Below are 16,221 nucleotides of genomic sequence, written 5' to 3'. Positions count from 1 at the left end.
TACAGCCATCGTCACCGAGTCCGCAGTGGCCCGATGGCCAAGGAGAGTACGGACTTGCGATTCGCCAGCAACGTAGAGACCCGTCAAGGAAACACCCATCCATCTTCGGCTGCGTCGATTGACGAATCTCTACTGGCCATCTCATCGTCAGTCACAACTACTCGAAAAGTGCTGGCCCACGAGGTATCCCTCGGGCAAGCCCAGCAGCTTCATCAATTTCGCCAAGTCGATCTCGGCGAGACATCGTGGGAGACCTCACAGCTGGCAGCATGATGGTCTGTCAATGCCATCAGTCGATGCCAAAGATATGCCGCCCTGTCGTGATACCTGTTGACGGACCGCAGCTCGCTGTCCGCGCAGACCCTCCGAATCCTGCGACCGTCAGCTGGTCGGCTCAGTTTCCACCACATCAGGACACCGCAGTCAAATGCGCTGCGCAGCGTTGCGTCTGCGAAGAAGAGCACTGCCATGCCATTCGCCACCAATGTTCAAAACTCATGGCGAACGCATCAACTTAAGTAGAGCAGACGTGAGCTCGATGCCAGGGGTCGACCAACAGGCAGCCGTTTAGGAGAATTTCGTGCGGCTAAAATGACAGCAGGATGGATTTCGCCTTACCCGCCACCCCGTTCAACCTCATTCTTGGGACTAGAGACCGGTTTGCCGGGGCGCAATCGTGCAATCGTGCGGGTAGCTCGACGCTTGACATGGCGTCTTACCTCTCCCGCTCTCCACTGCCAGGGCGATCAACCAGCCTGCGCTTCCTTCGAGCTGTCCAGCCCCTGCGCCTACATTGTCCCATCGCCAACCCGTTGCGAGACTTGTTCCACAATGCGGCCACCTGAATGGACGGGTGCCATAGGTGCGTCCCGCCGAGTGGCTTGCGGCTGGAGTCTTGGGTCTACTTTCCCAAGAACACTTTGCGCTGGTGCCCGAAATAAGCGCCAAAAGTCAGCCCTGCTGCACCGCGCCAAACGATGGACGAATAACCATCACCCCCAACGGCAACGTCTTCGAACGCGAGCGAGCCTGCGTCTCTGAATCGATAGCGAGCAGTTGTCAGACCTTAGCAATGTCTCGTGTCGCCAAATGGGCAGCGAGAGATGGAACAGCCCCCCCAAAGCCCCTGGATTTGTGCAGTGATCCTTGTTCTTTGGCGGCTTTCTATAATTGCACTTTCAGCTTAGCCCATCGCCACGCGCTGGGCTGCGGGTCCAGACGTTGCATCGCCCGGTACATAGATTGCTCTTGGCGATCCTTCTGAGCAGTTATTGTCCTTTTCCGCGCAGAATGTCCCCACGGTGTGCGGCATCCGGGCCCGCTGCGACCACTGGCACCCCTGCGATGTCATTTCTCCCAGGCCCAGGGCAACCATGCGCTCGCAGACCGTCGATTGAACAAAAACATTCCCCGTCCTCTTTTGCTGCTTGCAGCGGTACCCGGCGTCATCTGCCCGCCGTGCTCACCCACACCCCCCTTCTTTCGGCCTTGTTTCGACGACGACGACGACGACGACGATTATCCTCTGGCGACGAGAGGAACAACCTTCGTCGCACGATCGCTTCCACGATGGCGGAACTGGACTCCAATGCGTGGTATCGCCTATCGGAAACGCGCGTCGACAACAGCACCGGACCATTCGCTCTCAACCTCCAGCTTCGAGATGTCGGCCTCCGAGTGCATCCCGTAACCGACGGCACCGCGGCGTGGCAGTTTCAACCTTTTGGCGACGTCAAAGGCCGCTACCTCATGCGCCTCGACCAGGCGGGAGTCAAGCAGCAGCTGGGAGTCTGCTACGATGCGAAGGAACCGGCGACCGGGAACACCGTGGCCTGTCTGCAGGAGTCGTCAGTGGACGAGTCTCAGATTTGGGAGGTTTCGGCATGGGACGGGAAGACGGGGGAATACAAATTTGTCAACGTGGCCAACGGGACCGCCTACGTGCTCGACGTGCATCCGAAATCGAATCTATTCATGAACAGCAACATCGAGGGCTCGGCGAGCGCGACAGACACACAACCGGCTCAGCACTGGGTCATGACGAGCGTCAGCGCCGTCAACGACGGAGCATACTCGACAATCTATTCAGGGAATGTGGCTGTCAGCACGAACTCGGCGACACTATCCTCGACCACGACGACTACAACGACTACGAAATCTACAACCACATCAGGGCCCACAGCCACGGCTGCATCACAAACGGCCTCGACAGCAACCAGCACAGCTGTGGCGATACCAACGACGACGGGAATATCACCAGGGGCCGGAGCGGGAATTGGCGTCGGCGTCGCCATCGGTGTTGTCGGCTTGATCGGAGCCATTGCGTTCTTCTGGTGGCGGCGCAAGCAACCGAAGACTGCGCAATATAGCGAGGTCGAGCCAAAGCACGGCGGGAGTCTCGAGAGAGGGTCATCATCCATCGCGGGGTCTCCGGCCGTCGGAGGGTACGCGGCGCCGTACGGGGCGCATCCGGGAACAGGGAGCTACCCGTCATATAATCAAGGGTCATACAATCAAGGATCACCGGCGACGATGAGCTATCCCGTACCCCTCGATAGGGGGTCTCCCAATACCATGACCTACCCGATCCCTATGCACACGTCGTCGCCGTCGTCTGAGCCTAACCTATCCTCCTGGCACTACCCACAAACCGTGTCAACAAGCGCACTTGCCGTGCCTGCTGCCGTGCCCCGTCACCAGTTCGACCATCCCGCTATCCACAACGAGTTCGCGCCGGCTGCGTCGAACCCTTCCTTTGAATCCACATCACGCTTCGGCTTTGCGTCAACTGCGGCGTCTTCCCAAGCCAACTCTACAACAAATCTAAACGACCCCGATCCGGTCCCTAGCGCACACGAGCTCGAGGTTGCCGTGCGAGACGTGCCGCGGCGACAGCACGAACTCGGCGAGTTTCACCACGGGCCCAATTTCGACCTTTCACAGCCGACGGCGACGACGACAGCGACGATAACGGCACCCTCGGCAGAGCTGAGCGCGTTCCAACACGGCCCGGATACCTTTACGCAGAGCCACGAGGCCAAGATGCTTGGGGTGCCCACCGCGGAGCTCGGCTCGCACCAGCACGGCCCCGATACCTTTGGCGACGGCCACGAAGACAAGATGCTCGGCGGCTTTCCGCCAGGGGCCGAGAAGTATCAGCCTGAGCGCGAGGACAAAGTGCTGGGTAACCTGCATGACCTGATGAGGCCGGTTGCGGGGCAGAGCGGTAGAGGTCGGCGGCCGGATGCCACAGAGGCCACGGAGTGGCAGTCGTACGAGATGCAGTCATTTCCGCCAAGGTGACGGCTGACAGTAGGAAGCGGCGATGAAGCATCGCCCGCAGCCACTCAACCGAATCAACACCGAGAGGGCCTCTAGGCGGAGCGGTCGACGTGGATGAACACAATGATACCCGAGTAACGAAAGGCCCGCCCTGCCTTTGCCTCACCCTTGCAGTTATCTTATGGCGGATCGCCAAACACATCTGCCGGTGCTATTTATCTGCACCTGGCCATTATATCCGGCCGGAAAGTCCTCGAGCCCGAGAGAGAGTTCCATGTGCAACGTCACCAACGGAAAAGCATAGATCCTGGATTTGGACCTCGGATGAAGCTCACGAAGCCTGGAGGACGTCGGAAAGGACCGCCCGATCCTCAGCCGCACTATGGAGCGCGGGAAGGACACCCAGGGTCCACCGAGATGATGCACAAAATCCAAAGAGGGCCCAACAGCACAAATCAGGAGCCGGAACCCTGGAGATGGTTCGTCCGAGAGGTCTTAGACCCCTGCGCCTAAACATTCCCCCCCCATCGGAAAGTGAATGTGAACCTGGGGAGAAGTACTCTGCCACCCTGGTGATGCCGGGACAGAGAGGCGTTGTTGAACGCCAAAATTCAATTGTACATAAAAAAGAATCAACAGACTTAGAGTAGACTTCTAATCCATGAATAACGACGGCCAGAGTGCCTAATCATTTGCAGATTTGTGTACTGGCGTCGTAGGACTGCCAACCATGGGTTGCTTCTTTCTGCCGCAGACAAATGTGGATGCTCGAAGAGAGTCAGTGCCAAGATTAACTATTCTTCCATTTTCTACCTTCGTATAAAAGAGAAAGCAAAGAAAGGTTCGTTAGATTCGTACCTCGACTCTGATCGTTGCCGGCGGCCATTTTCCTGTCGTGCCATACGTATGACAGTAGCCAGTCATCCGCTAGGCCTACTGAGAGTCTGATGCTGACATCAAACTCGAGTGGAAAGAGCCTTGCTAACACTTGCCTGCCTCTTTCAGTATTCTGCAGATCCAGCCAGCAAACCGCTCGGCTTCGTTATCACCTGTCTTCGCCCTCCCTTGGAGTAAGACAATCTAGCCGTACTTCGAACTTGAGCAACTTGCCCGAACATAGGACCGGTGAAGGACTGCTTGTTCGCCACTATTTCCTCTCGACGGCTCCTTGGAATATGGCCGCGCTGGTTCAAACGTACCCCCAGCAGACCACTACTGTTACCACTCTCCAGTCGAGACCCTCAGGCAACATGGTCCCAACACAAGCCCAGGCGAACCAGCAATACATGGCTGCTCAACAGTCGCAGAGGAACTTTTCAGGTTCCGCCGTGTATCGCGGTAGTAATGCCCCTATTCAGCCTTACGCTTTCACCAGCACACCGAGTTTGAACACCAACAACCAGTGGCAGCAATATGGCAACGGATATCGCACGGCATCTTCACCTGCGGTGCCGACGCAAGGCGCGCGTCACGGAGGAAGCTCTTCAGTATCAAACGTTGGCTACAACCACGGCATGGGTACTAGCAAAGGAGGTTCGAGGGACGATTCGGGCATTCCCACTGCTCGCACAAATTCACAGGCCCCGAGGCCTCAGTCGGCGTATCTGGCAGGCAACACGACACAGCAAATGACATTCGCTCAGACCGCTGGGACTAAGACGACGCCTGATAGGTACCGGCGCCCGGCTCTCCAGCAACAACAACCTCGCCAGACTAGCGCCCCGTCAGGCTCAGGCATGGCGACTGTTAGTCATTTGTACAATGATGAGCAAAAGAACGCGTCAGTGCGAGGCCGGAACCCGTCTTTCCAGAGCAGACCAAACAGTTATTATGGTGCGGTTGATGACATGCAATTAAGTCAACAACAAAGTGTGGAAGACAGCAAGCGGCTCAGGCGGCGCAGCATGCACTCGCTTGATTCTGCCGATTATCCCAAGCCGCTAACCCCACAGGAATTCTCTCAACCGGAAGATTCCTCCCGTTCCGACCGCGTGCCAACTCCCAAAAACAGCGAAAAGACACTTCGCATCGTCTCCAGTCTTGCACCTCCCGCCGACAACAACATGCATGTCCGCAATGGCAGCGCTGAAAGCCTTGCATCGAGCCGCAGCAGCCATTCCAGACCATCTTCGGTAAGTCGTCACTCCCGGTTTTTGCGGTGTCGCTGGAGGCGCTCTGTCTCCGCCTCATCCCTTCATTCGATTGCCCAATCACGCACTGGCCCAGCCATCCTCAAGTGTTCCATCGCTAACAAGGTTATTTCCACCAGTCTGCCAACCGCAGCGTACCCACCCCCACGGGCAACCCCTCTTCCTCTTCAACTCCTTCACACTTGGATGATGGCTCTTCGAAGCAAGATTATCCTAAAATCGTGAATATTCCTCCACGTAGCTCATCGTCAGATGCGGCCAAGAGGCAGTCTACTCCCTCTCCTCTCTCAAAGCCGGTGACCATGGCGACCGACTCGAGTCTCCAAAAACCACCTTCCTCTCTGGGCAATGCTCCGCAACAGGTCTTGTCTCAGAGCACGACTGCGTCCAACAGCAACAACGCTAGCAGCCCCGCAGCGCAGCATTTGGCTGCGATTAGCCAGAAGAGTACAAAATCCAAGAGCAAGACATCGCGATTGCGCAGAGCCTTCTCATTTGGTAGCGCGGCCGATTTCAAAAAGGCCTCCGGCCTCGAACCTACCATCGACGAAAATAGTGTGTCTGATCCCACCAGATTGCACAAGGAGCCGACAGCGGCCGAGATTTACGATGCAGAACAGGCCGCCATCGCGAAGAAGCAGGAGGAAGGGGGCATCGGGAACAACATCTATGGCGGAAGGCTATTCTCCAGTTCGACAGACAACCTCTCCATTTCGTCCACCGCATCATCTGCCTCAATCATGATCCGTAAGATGGGTCGTGGCATGAAAAAGAGTACTCGTAACCTCGTTGGCCTCTTCCGGCCAAAGTCCGTTATTGGCGTTCCGGCAGCAGATGCGCTGGCCCCAGAAGCCAGCCAGGCTGCCGTGTCCATGGTTACCGTTGAAGCCGAGAGAGTCAATGTCAACGCTGATCCTCATGCACAGAACGGCGGTGGCACTGGATTTCCTCATCTGGAACGTAACTCCTTGGATATTTCGAATACCCCTAGCATGGTTTCGGAACGTGCTGGAAGTTCAGGTACCGATAGCGCGAGGAGAAAGAGCATTGTCGATGGTGATAAGGAGCGTGCCGAAGTGCTTGCTGCTGTCAGGAAAGGCATTCTGAAGCACAACAGATCAGGCAGCCCTGCTCGCGACCCGCGATCCAACTTCGAGTTGCCCGCGATCCCGAACGTCGCCGATTCTCCCATCTCAACTGCACCCAGCACGCCAAATGACGAGGCTCAGGGCCATAAGCGTTCCGGATCTGTCGCCATCGGTAACGAAGACTATTTCATGACTGCTTTGAGGCTTCGCCAGGACACCAAGAGTGCCCCAGGTACGCCTTCGGGCTCCGCCAAGAGGAACGCAACTTTCTCGCCGAGAATCGTCTTCCACGACACTTGGCCCAGCGGCGAATATGATCGTAGGGGCGAAATTGCTACTTGCAATCGCCTGACGCCGATGCTAGCCCAGCAGATTAAGGAGGAGCTCAACACATTCAAGATGGTACGTGCTGATCTTGACATCACAGATGGATGCATCGCTAACTGCTCACAGGAAATGGAAGTTCACGAAAACTCCAAGATTTACACGCACTTCTTCTAACGATGGCTACGCCTCCAAGACGGAATCCCACCACTTTTGCTTCTTGATGACGGGCACCAAACCCTCAATCATGTATTTGAACTACATTTACCATTCGACGGCGTTCAGGAACAGCATCGTACGGTGTCAGGGCGTTTACTATCGTCACTCGACAGCATTTTTCTCGCCTGACTGAGAAGCCTTGCCCGGCCGCCCTTTGTCGATTAATTCTTTTTTTTATTTTACTTTTTTCACAATGGGCGGGAGGTATACGAAGACGGCGGCCGGATGGGACAGCCTTGCAGCAGGCCAGTCAGTGCAGATTACGGGCCGATGGCCTCTTTGCATTTGAGCAGCAATCACACGGACCTCGAGGACATGATGGCGATAATAGCGGTGACCTCTTACACTTTATCAGATGGGCCCAAGTCCTCTGACGACTTAGATGCGGATTTCTGAAAAGATGGCATCACTCACTCACACACATACACACACTTGACACTCAATCGAGGTTTAGTGTTTCGATATTTGTTTTGTAAGGGCTTAAAGGACTTTTCGTTACCTGTCGGTTCTCTTCGAGTTACGTCGCCTTCAAAGTTCGTCGGGTCATGAGGAGGCGGAATAGAGTGTGGCTTTTTTCTTCCAAAAGAACAGCTTAGTCTCAGCGAGGTCTCGATGCTGGTATCGACCGCTCCAGCGAATTGAATAGTTTAGAGCGGACTAGAGCGAGCGCGCATAGTGAAAAGTTTGCATGTGAAAAGCCCCGTCCTACGCAAGTAATCCTTTGTTGGGTTGCGTGTGTCATGAATGGTCTGACACACCGTCTCAGTGCTAGAGCTAAATGAGCCTTGAGAAGCCGCAGTGTCAAGTACTCGTCTCCGCAGAGCGTTTCTCCTTGATCGGCGGGACGACGTCATTTGCTGTAGATGACAGTTCCCCTTCCCTCGCAGTTCCTTAGGTTCCATGCGTGGGGGAAACACTGGGCCCAATGACCCCACCCAATCAGATAGAGTTTCCCATCTGGGGTTTCTCAGCCTCGCACTCTGTTAGTGTGCAAGGCTCAACCAAAAATTTCTGCCATCACAAGCCAAAGTAGAAAGATTCGTAATCGACGGCAAGGCGACATTCGGTCGAGCGTGCGATGTCAAACTGAACCCCCTAGTCATCAGTGATTTTTTTTTCTCTTTTCTACAATTACAGTCGAAATTCTGGAGGGGTTTCTCAAGCTCTGGAGGCTCCGGACGTCTCAGACAACCCGGTTCGCCCGATTCTTGACCTCGACGAGAAGCATGGCGACAACGACAGAGGCCCCGACCGCGGGGCTTGAGGCCGGAGCATCGACAGCGGCCGTGACCAGACCGAAGCTACACGGGCGGGCATTCTATGAGAGCATCGGAAGTCCAAAGTACATTCTCGCACCCATGGTGGATCAATCTGAATTTGTAGGTCTTTTTTTCTTTCTCTTCTCCCCAAAAAGCTCGTGGTGCGGAGAGGCACTGTCTGGGAGCGGGATTGCTAACGGCCTTCTATAGGCATGGCGAATGCTGAGCCGGTCGTTCATCCCAGCGTCCGAGCAGAAGAACCTGGTTGCCTACACACCCATGTTCCATGCGCGATTGTACAAAGACACGGAAAACTACCGCCAGTGCCATTTCCAGGCGGTCAGACCCGACGACTCGAACGATACGACTGGCACTGCTGCGACTCCGACGAACCCGACTCCCACAACCAAGCCCTGGCTCGACGGCAACCCCGCCATTGACAGACCTCTGTTTGTGCAATTCTGCGCAAACGACCCCGACGCCCTCCTCGGCGCCGCCCTCAAGGTCGCGCCCTACTGCGACGCCGTGGACCTGAACCTGGGATGCCCGCAAGGCATCGCCAAGAAGGGAAAATACGGCGCCTTCTTGCAGGAGGATCAGGACCTCATCTTCAAGCTCATCAACACCCTGCACAAGAACCTGCCCATACCCGTGACGGCCAAGATCAGGATCCTTGACACTAGGGCCGCGACGCTGGCGTACGCACGCAACGTGCTCGCGGCGGGCGCGTCCATCCTCACGGTCCACGGCCGGCTGCGCGAGCAAAAGGGACATCTGACGGGCCTGGCGGACTGGGAGACCATCCGGTGGTTGCGGGGTCAGCTGCCGCCCGAGACGGTGCTGTTCGCGAACGGAAATATACTGCAGCACAGTGACTTGCAGCGCGCGCTGGACGCCACGGGCGCGGATGGCGTGATGAGCGCCGAGGGGAACCTGAGTGACCCCGCCATCTTCAGCCGGCCGCCGGACCCGGGGACTGAGACGACGGAGTACTGGCGCGGCAAGGACGGGAAGGGAGGGTACCGCGTCGACGCGGTGATGAGGCGGTACATGGATATCCTACACAAGTACGCCGCGGGCCAGGACCCACCCTCGCGGCGTCCGTTGTTTGTACCCGGTGACGACACGGCGTGGATGGAGGAGATGGATCGCGCGGAGGCGGAGCAGGACGAGCCGGAGCGGAAGAAGAGGAGGCGAGACGTGACCAACGGGCCCAAATCTGCCAAGAGCCGGGCGCTGAGCCCGAACTACTCGGCGATGCAGCCGCACATGTTTCACCTGCTACGGCACTTCGTATCGAAGCACACTGACGTGCGGGACTTGTTGGCGCGGAGCCGGGCGGGCGATTTGGAGGCGTACGAGAGGATCTTGAGCATGGTTGAGCGCAAGGTTGCCGAGGGATTGATTGAGTATGAGGCCCGGGGCGCGGAGATGTTTGCGGGTGACGAGGTGCTGGGTCCGGAGGCCGATGCGGCAGAGGTTGTGGAGGAGGATGGGGAGAGTTCGAGGGGCGCGGTGAAGCGGTGTAAGAGGCCTTGGTGGGTTGTGCAGCCGATTATCCGGCCTTTGCCCAAGGAGGCTATGGCAAAGGGGGCGGTGTCATTGAGTAAGAAGGATAAGGCCAAGTTGAAGGCTGCTGGGAATGGGGAGGCGGCAAAGGAGGAGGGCAAGGAGGAGGAGGTGAAGCAGAATGGGGAGAAGGAGGATCAGAGTGTTCAGGAAAAGGTTCTTGAGACTGATGATAAGTTGCTTGCCGGTTAAGGGCGGCGTAGGGTTGGTCAAGCACAACGGGGAAAATAGACGATTAGAATAATATACCCCTCTCTCCTGAGAATGACATACTCCTTGAAATGACAGTCTTGCTCTGCCAGATTGTTGGACTGAAGCACACATCAAGATGTGTTATTTTGATGCCTTGCGCGTAAGCCACAAATGGGAGAGACCCCTTCGCCTCACCAGACCTTCTGCTATCTTATTTAAACCAGCTGCTCGCCTTTCGGTCCACGAATGACCCAGGCTAGGTGGTGGTTCTGGTCCATCATGGAGCTTTTGGGCTGCTGCTAAAACTCTGGGGGAGAAGATTCTCTGAGACACGTTGAGAGACACCTTCGCCTCGGCAAAATCGTAGAGCGAGAACCCGCTGACCATGCATGTCCCTTGTTGCGCCTATACGTATACCACACGGTATATGCTATGAAAGGTGGTCTTCGAGAGCGCAGGAGGTGCCAGGGTGTGGCTAGGTGTGACCTTTGGGTACCCTGATAGCTTATAGAAGGTATCTAGTCGTTTCGTATCAACGTTGTTTGCTCTTATGTCTTGCCCTGTGGAATCTCCTTGGTTTTCCAGTCCAAGTGAATTTCTCCCCATTGCTTTATATAGCAGGGAGAGATGGCTTTTGAGTGCGTCGAGAGAAGTTTATATTCTTGTTGAAGGCTTTTTTGGTCAAGAGCGCCACTTGTTAGTTTCAAGGGCGGGAGGATGGTGTCTCGTTTTGTATGGTTCTATCACCGCCCATGCCTTTGCAAGGCGTGGGAATATTGAGTCAGGCTACCGCTACGTTCATGAAGAGCCAATCTAGCACATGATGCTCGATGCCAGACGAATAGAACTGGGTCTTGGGGAAATCTGAAAATCTCAAGAAAGGTGTGCTCTATGGTTGTGTATGCCATGGAGATGCCTGACCACGATTAATGTGGTGTCTGCTCGTTGGTTTTATGCCAAATTTCGACCGAAGAAAATGAAGTTTTAGAATTACGATAAACCGAGTTCTATCTTCATTTTGGAACGGTAGCTATCCGTGGCTACCTATCATTTGTGCCACATTATTGACTATGAAAACGACCCGTTCCTCGATGCTTGTCTCCATCAGCCTCATCTACTGAATCCGTACTGTCGCATAAGGCTAGCTCCGGCCCCGACACGGAATCAATCATTCTGATCTTGATACGCTTAGCATGCTCTGAAATGTCTTCCGCTCCTCTGAGCTGCTCTCTTGCCTCTATATCCAGCCCATACGTCAACCCCGCGAGGGAGCTACCTTTCCAGACCGGGATTTGTAGCCTCCAAGTCTCAAACATCGAGAACATGCAAAAGAGACATCCGCCGTAAAGCACACCAAATGGCAATAACATAAACCCCCATCTGACACGTATATGAATGACTGCCTCACGCGTAAGTCCGAGATGGGGGTGATTTTTCAGCGAAACGTCACGCATCCATTTGGTCATTGCGAGGGCGGCTATCTCGAACGTGGCAGTTAGATTCTTTGACTTGCCGAGTTCGTTGATCACAGAAGGCTGTTCAGGCTCGAATGAATCAAAGGTTGGATAGACAAGCTGCTTCGATGCGAAGGGAGGGTAACGCCTGGCAAACCTCTCCGCAAATGCAGCCGTCAGTGTCGCGGCGGCGGCCTGAGATATGAGAAATGGCCCTTTGTATGCGCCCAATAGTGCTGTGACGTTATGGTACGCCGGTATGTCGAGCTGTAATGGCGTTCGCTGGAATTCTCCGAGCTGGTGAAAGTCAAGTGTGTGATTCGACATTTCGTTGAAGACCCTGGATGAGTTAGAATTATCCGCTTCCGAAACTGCTAAGTAGGATTCGAGGTTTCGAATGGAATGTGAGCCGAGAATCTCTTCGTGTAGAACACCCTTTTTGACACTCGAGCGGTATATGTTGGTGCAGAAGGATAAGGCACATTCAAGGGCAGTGGCGTCACCGGATGGCTTTCTGCTTTTCCGAGTGCTGGGGTTTAATCTCATCATGGCAAATGAGACAAGTAACAGCGTTGAGTTTTGGAATGATAGTGTACTCCCAGGCTGCGTAGTAGACTGGCTTGTGAGCTCGACCTGTGGCCCCCAACCGTCATCGAAGTTGGAAATGTTCATGTTCATCGTCGGAAGTTCGAATTTGGTGTAAGGGAACTTGGTAACAAATGTCTCTGTAGTATTTGGAACCGTAACGGCTTGGTCGAAAAGAACAGCATGGCCTGTAGACTTCACCAAGTGGCTTGAAATGTCATTGCAGACGCTGCAAACTGCCAAAGAGGCATGAGGATGCCAGGTACAGTTTCCAGTTACACAACTGAAAGAAGGTTGCTGGTTGCTGTAGGAGTTGAGATTGTTGAATGCCGTCCAGATGGCGGAGAGTGAGCCGAGATCGTATTCGAGGACGATTGGTTCGATCCTAAGCGATTCTAGTGGCTTCGGCATTGGGATGAACGACACCGGATCCTCACCACTAGTTGTTGCCTTACCGACGTCGAGTATCTTCAGGCTGCCAATTTTGGCCTCCACACCTTCCCTATACAATGGGACTTCTTTCTCGTAGAGATCGATGACTGCCTGGAGGAAAGGTTCGAACCCGAGCAAGACAATCGTTGCCAGAGCACCGAAACATACCCAATGCCTGTGGACAATGTTCAGCCGAGTACACTGCATCGTAACGGGCATCAAAGTAGGTACTTGTGCTTGATACGCCACAGAAGACGGGCGCTTCCCAGAGGGCCACGTCCCGCTTCCTCAAACCGGTCGTAACTTATCACGTAATCACCCTTACGCTTAAACCAGTTCCATTTTTCCTGGCTTAAACAAGCGCCAATGGCAAATGCGAGAGTAGCCCGAGATATCGTGCCCAGGATGGAGATGATTGTGTTGAAGGTGAGGAAGAAGGACCATGTCGACAACGGCTTTCCGTCGTACGCCAGTAGAAGGGCAGCGACTGTGACCAAAGCTGTAATGCTTAGAACCAGAGCGCAAATCTCTAGTATCCAGCCGCACCCGCTGGAGCTGCCCTTTGAATTTCGGCTCTTGGTCCTGTCCGAGGTGAGGCTGTTTGTCTCGGAGGTAGGCTCGTTGACGGCGTCGGTGTTCGAAGCCAAACATGAAGTCTGGGGTTGGTATAGAGCCCCATGGCCTACGCTGATTGAAGCCCGCGGTGACATTGAGGCATCTGTAATGTCTGGGACCGGCTTTCGTGGTATCGCCATCATGGCTGTTGGCTCGAAAACGTTGCAGACCGCTGTCGAGTGAAAGATACGCTCAGTATATATGTAGGCTGCCTCACTGGATAGGAGGCTGACCCAGTGCTACACCGAGAAATGTTGAGGGCAGCTTTCATGTTAGTGGAAGTATTTGTGCTCCCATAAGGCATCGCCGGTCACATGGTTGTGAGCTTCAGGTGGAACAGAATGCGGTAGCGAAAAGAAAATGATTGACTTCTCTGATTGTAACTCTGACATGGTAGGACTTGATATCGAGGTGGAGACTCGGTTTCTCACAGGTGGCACAGGTACTCACTATACGAATGGGCATCACTTCCTTCGGGCGGTTTCCTTCAACATTCGTGCTGTCGAGAGCAGGCAATAGGTAGCACCTACTTTGGCTGAGTGACCTGTCGGCCGAAGTAGCACGCTGACTTGGAAGCTGGCCTTTGCTACACGGAGCTCGGTAAGAACGCGCAGATAACAGGCCCGATGACTTGTTCATGGCATGCTTACTCACTGCCTATTTTTAAATTCTGACCCGTCCCAGCAAAGTAGCGCGGCCTGATACGGATAGATTCGTGGAATCATAGTTATCCCGGAGTCGAGCAAGATGGTTGATGACGGTTCCCTGGGTTTGGCGGATGGCAGCACCTCCAGCTTGCTATAAACATCGGAACATGTCAATTGTATGTTAAATGAAGGTTTCTAGCTTGGTATTGGGACAATCAATGTCGACTTGTCCAAAAATAAATGCAAAAGATTTAGATACTGTGACCGCGGCAGGGTTCGAACCTGCGACCTCCTCGGAGTTCAAGTGTTCACATTGTGAACGAGGAATCATAACCACTAGAACACACAGCCGGATTTGTTGAAGGTTGCCGCCGGATGAGAACTCTAGTATCGCTAGTGTCGCCTCTGCAGCGAAATCCAGTTGGTCCAGATACAGAGGGCTTCGCGTAACATCGAAAAGATCTCGGAAAAGCTGTCATCGTCGTAAAAGTCTGATGCTCTGTTTCAGTTTCAGAAAAGGAATGGTTTTCTGTTCTTCCTGTATTACCTCTAAGGCTTGAGTTTGGGATTGAATTTGGGCTAAGACGGGACTGAAGTATCGGCTTAACATATCCTGTGGACGTTCATGCGAATTTTCCTTCGCCGATCGAGGAAATGACATTGTAATGAGATGTAAATTGCAAGTCCGGTTTCAAGAAACAGGCGATCGAACGGGCCATTTCAATTGACTGGATTTAAGTTGTGTCAACTAGACTGAAACCTCACAACAAGAGAACGGCAGTTAGCCTTGCACCGACATCGCAACCCCACCATCCACACAAAATTGAACAGGAGGGGTCAAGCAGTGACGCAGCCGTGGAACTCGAGTTGATAGAACTTCTTCAAACCACCAGAGTATACACCAACACACATACAAAAATGACACGCTTTCGCCCCTGTATAGACCTGCACGCCGGCCAGGTGAAGCAGATCGTCGGCGGTACCCTCGACAGCACAACAGCCGAGCTCAAGACCAACTTTGTCTCGACGCACCCGCCGGCGCACTTTGCGCGGCTGTACAAAGACAATGAGCTCACGGGCGCCCATGTCATCATGCTGGGGCCGGGCAACACCGAGGCCGCGCGGGAGTCGCTAAAGGCGTGGCCCGGCGGGTTGCAGGTCGGAGGAGGCATCAACGACACGAACGCAAAGGAGTGGGTTGACGCCGGCGCGGAGAAGGTCATCATCACGTCCTACCTCTTCCCCGAGGGGCAGTTCAGCCAGCAGAGGCTGGATGCGGTGCTGCAGGCGTTGGGAGGCGATAGGGACAAGCTTGTCATTGACCTAAGCTGCCGGCGGCGCGGAGATGACAGGTGGTTTGTGGCCATGAACAAGTGGCAGACGATCACAGACATGGAGGTCAATCAAGGTATGTTTCTAGCGGCACAGTTTGATATACACGAAGTGCGTGGATGTCACATGGCTGGCTGACTGACTGTGTGTTGCAGAATCCATCAAGCAGCTGGAGCCCTATTGTTCAGAGTTCCTCATCCACGCAGCAGACAACGAGGGTCTGCAAAAGGGCATCGACGAGAAGCTGGTGGAGAGACTGGCCGAGTGGTGCAGTCTGCCCGTGACGTACGCCGGCGGCGGCAGGAACCTGGAGGATCTGGAAATGGTGAAGAAGCTGAGCAAGGGCAAGGTGGACCTGACGATTGGTAGCGCGCTGGACTGTTTCGGCGGCAACGGGGTCAAGTTGGAGGAGTGTGTTGAGTGGAATAAATCTCAGTAATCGTCGAAAAAAAAAAAAGAAAAAAGTCGAATGCCCACAACCAACAACCAAACCAACACTTGTTCCTGGATGACAGGCGTCACATCCGGCGCGGCGGCCGTGCAACTTAGCTGGAGGCGAGCGGCGATGTTGTTTCAGCCAGTGCGACGAAGCAACGGTGGGCAGATGCGCTAGAAGAAGCGAGTACAAAGAAACAAAACACGCATAATGGACTCATGGAGCTGGTGTAAAACGCATGAAGTCGGCGCAGACAGGCACTAGTCCCAACGTCTCCTCTTTCCTATCTAGTTTTGCAGGTACGAATAGGTAGGTTTTCCTCGCTCTCGCGTGCCGATGGGACCCGGGGGGCGCGGCTTTTCTTGCGAGATAAACTTACGTACATATGTACGTACATTGCATCGAATCGTACATGATGAAGAGATGCCCTGCGTGCCCTGCACGATGGTGTGCGTCGGACCGGAAAGTCTGTTGTTGTTTGGCCCCTCTTTCGTCTATCGCTCCTCCTCACCGTGGCTCCTCTCTTGGGGCTGAAGAGGAGGGAGGGGCTAGGATATTGCGCAGTGTTTGGGGGCCAGCAGGTGCTCCTGGCTCTTGTGGACTCGATCGGACGATGAGGAGGAGGAAGGAGGAGGAG

The 16,221-nt window shown here is 54.6% G+C and overlaps 7 protein-coding genes across 7 annotated transcripts; 6 read left to right on the top strand and 1 right to left on the bottom strand.

The window, feature by feature from the left end:
• Positions 1 to 831: 831 nt before the first annotated feature.
• CABS01_07682 (uncharacterized protein) lies at positions 832 to 1,041 on the top strand (the record flags this gene model as incomplete). The annotated part of the gene is made up of 1 exon (XM_060541044.1): positions 832 to 1,041. One exon carries the CDS (start codon positions 832 to 834, stop codon positions 1,039 to 1,041), a length of 210 nt encoding a protein of 69 aa, XP_060402544.1.
• A 528-nt stretch (positions 1,042 to 1,569) lies between these two features.
• Positions 1,570 to 3,303, top strand: CABS01_07681 (uncharacterized protein; the record flags this gene model as incomplete). The annotated part of the gene is made up of 1 exon (XM_060541043.1): positions 1,570 to 3,303. One exon carries the CDS (start codon positions 1,570 to 1,572, stop codon positions 3,301 to 3,303), a length of 1,734 nt encoding a protein of 577 aa, XP_060402543.1.
• Positions 3,304 to 3,606: 303 nt separating this feature from the next.
• On the top strand, positions 3,607 to 3,795 carry CABS01_07680 (uncharacterized protein; the record flags this gene model as incomplete). Its single annotated transcript, XM_060541042.1, has 1 exon — positions 3,607 to 3,795. The coding sequence occupies one exon, from the start codon at positions 3,607 to 3,609 to the stop codon at positions 3,793 to 3,795; it is 189 nt and encodes a 62-aa protein (XP_060402542.1).
• Positions 3,796 to 4,457: 662 nt separating this feature from the next.
• Positions 4,458 to 7,021, top strand: CABS01_07679 (uncharacterized protein; the record flags this gene model as incomplete). The annotated part of the gene is made up of 3 exons (XM_060541041.1): positions 4,458 to 5,414; positions 5,552 to 6,922; positions 6,974 to 7,021. 3 exons carry the CDS (start codon positions 4,458 to 4,460, stop codon positions 7,019 to 7,021), a joined length of 2,376 nt encoding a protein of 791 aa, XP_060402541.1.
• Positions 7,022 to 8,289: 1,268 nt separating this feature from the next.
• CABS01_07678 (dihydrouridine synthase) lies at positions 8,290 to 10,083 on the top strand (the record flags this gene model as incomplete). Its single annotated transcript, XM_060541040.1, has 2 exons — positions 8,290 to 8,442; positions 8,533 to 10,083. The coding sequence occupies 2 exons, from the start codon at positions 8,290 to 8,292 to the stop codon at positions 10,081 to 10,083; spliced, it is 1,704 nt and encodes a 567-aa protein (XP_060402540.1).
• A 1,061-nt stretch (positions 10,084 to 11,144) lies between these two features.
• CABS01_07677 (uncharacterized protein) lies at positions 11,145 to 13,309 on the bottom strand (the record flags this gene model as incomplete). Its single annotated transcript, XM_060541039.1, has 2 exons — positions 11,145 to 12,729; positions 12,786 to 13,309. 2 exons carry the CDS (start codon positions 13,307 to 13,309, stop codon positions 11,145 to 11,147), a joined length of 2,109 nt encoding a protein of 702 aa, XP_060402539.1.
• A 1,425-nt stretch (positions 13,310 to 14,734) lies between these two features.
• On the top strand, positions 14,735 to 15,587 carry CABS01_07676 (uncharacterized protein; the record flags this gene model as incomplete). Its single annotated transcript, XM_060541038.1, has 2 exons — positions 14,735 to 15,224; positions 15,304 to 15,587. 2 exons carry the CDS (start codon positions 14,735 to 14,737, stop codon positions 15,585 to 15,587), a joined length of 774 nt encoding a protein of 257 aa, XP_060402538.1.
• Between the last annotated feature and the right edge of the window lie 634 nt (positions 15,588 to 16,221).

Source organism: Colletotrichum abscissum (assembly GCF_030869225.1).
Source record: "Colletotrichum abscissum strain IMI 504890 chromosome Unknown Scaffold_17.1, whole genome shotgun sequence".
Lineage (NCBI taxonomy): Eukaryota > Fungi > Ascomycota > Sordariomycetes > Glomerellales > Glomerellaceae > Colletotrichum > Colletotrichum abscissum.
The sequence above is the reverse complement of the archived record's forward strand: the minus strand, read 5'-3'. Positions and strand labels throughout refer to the sequence as shown.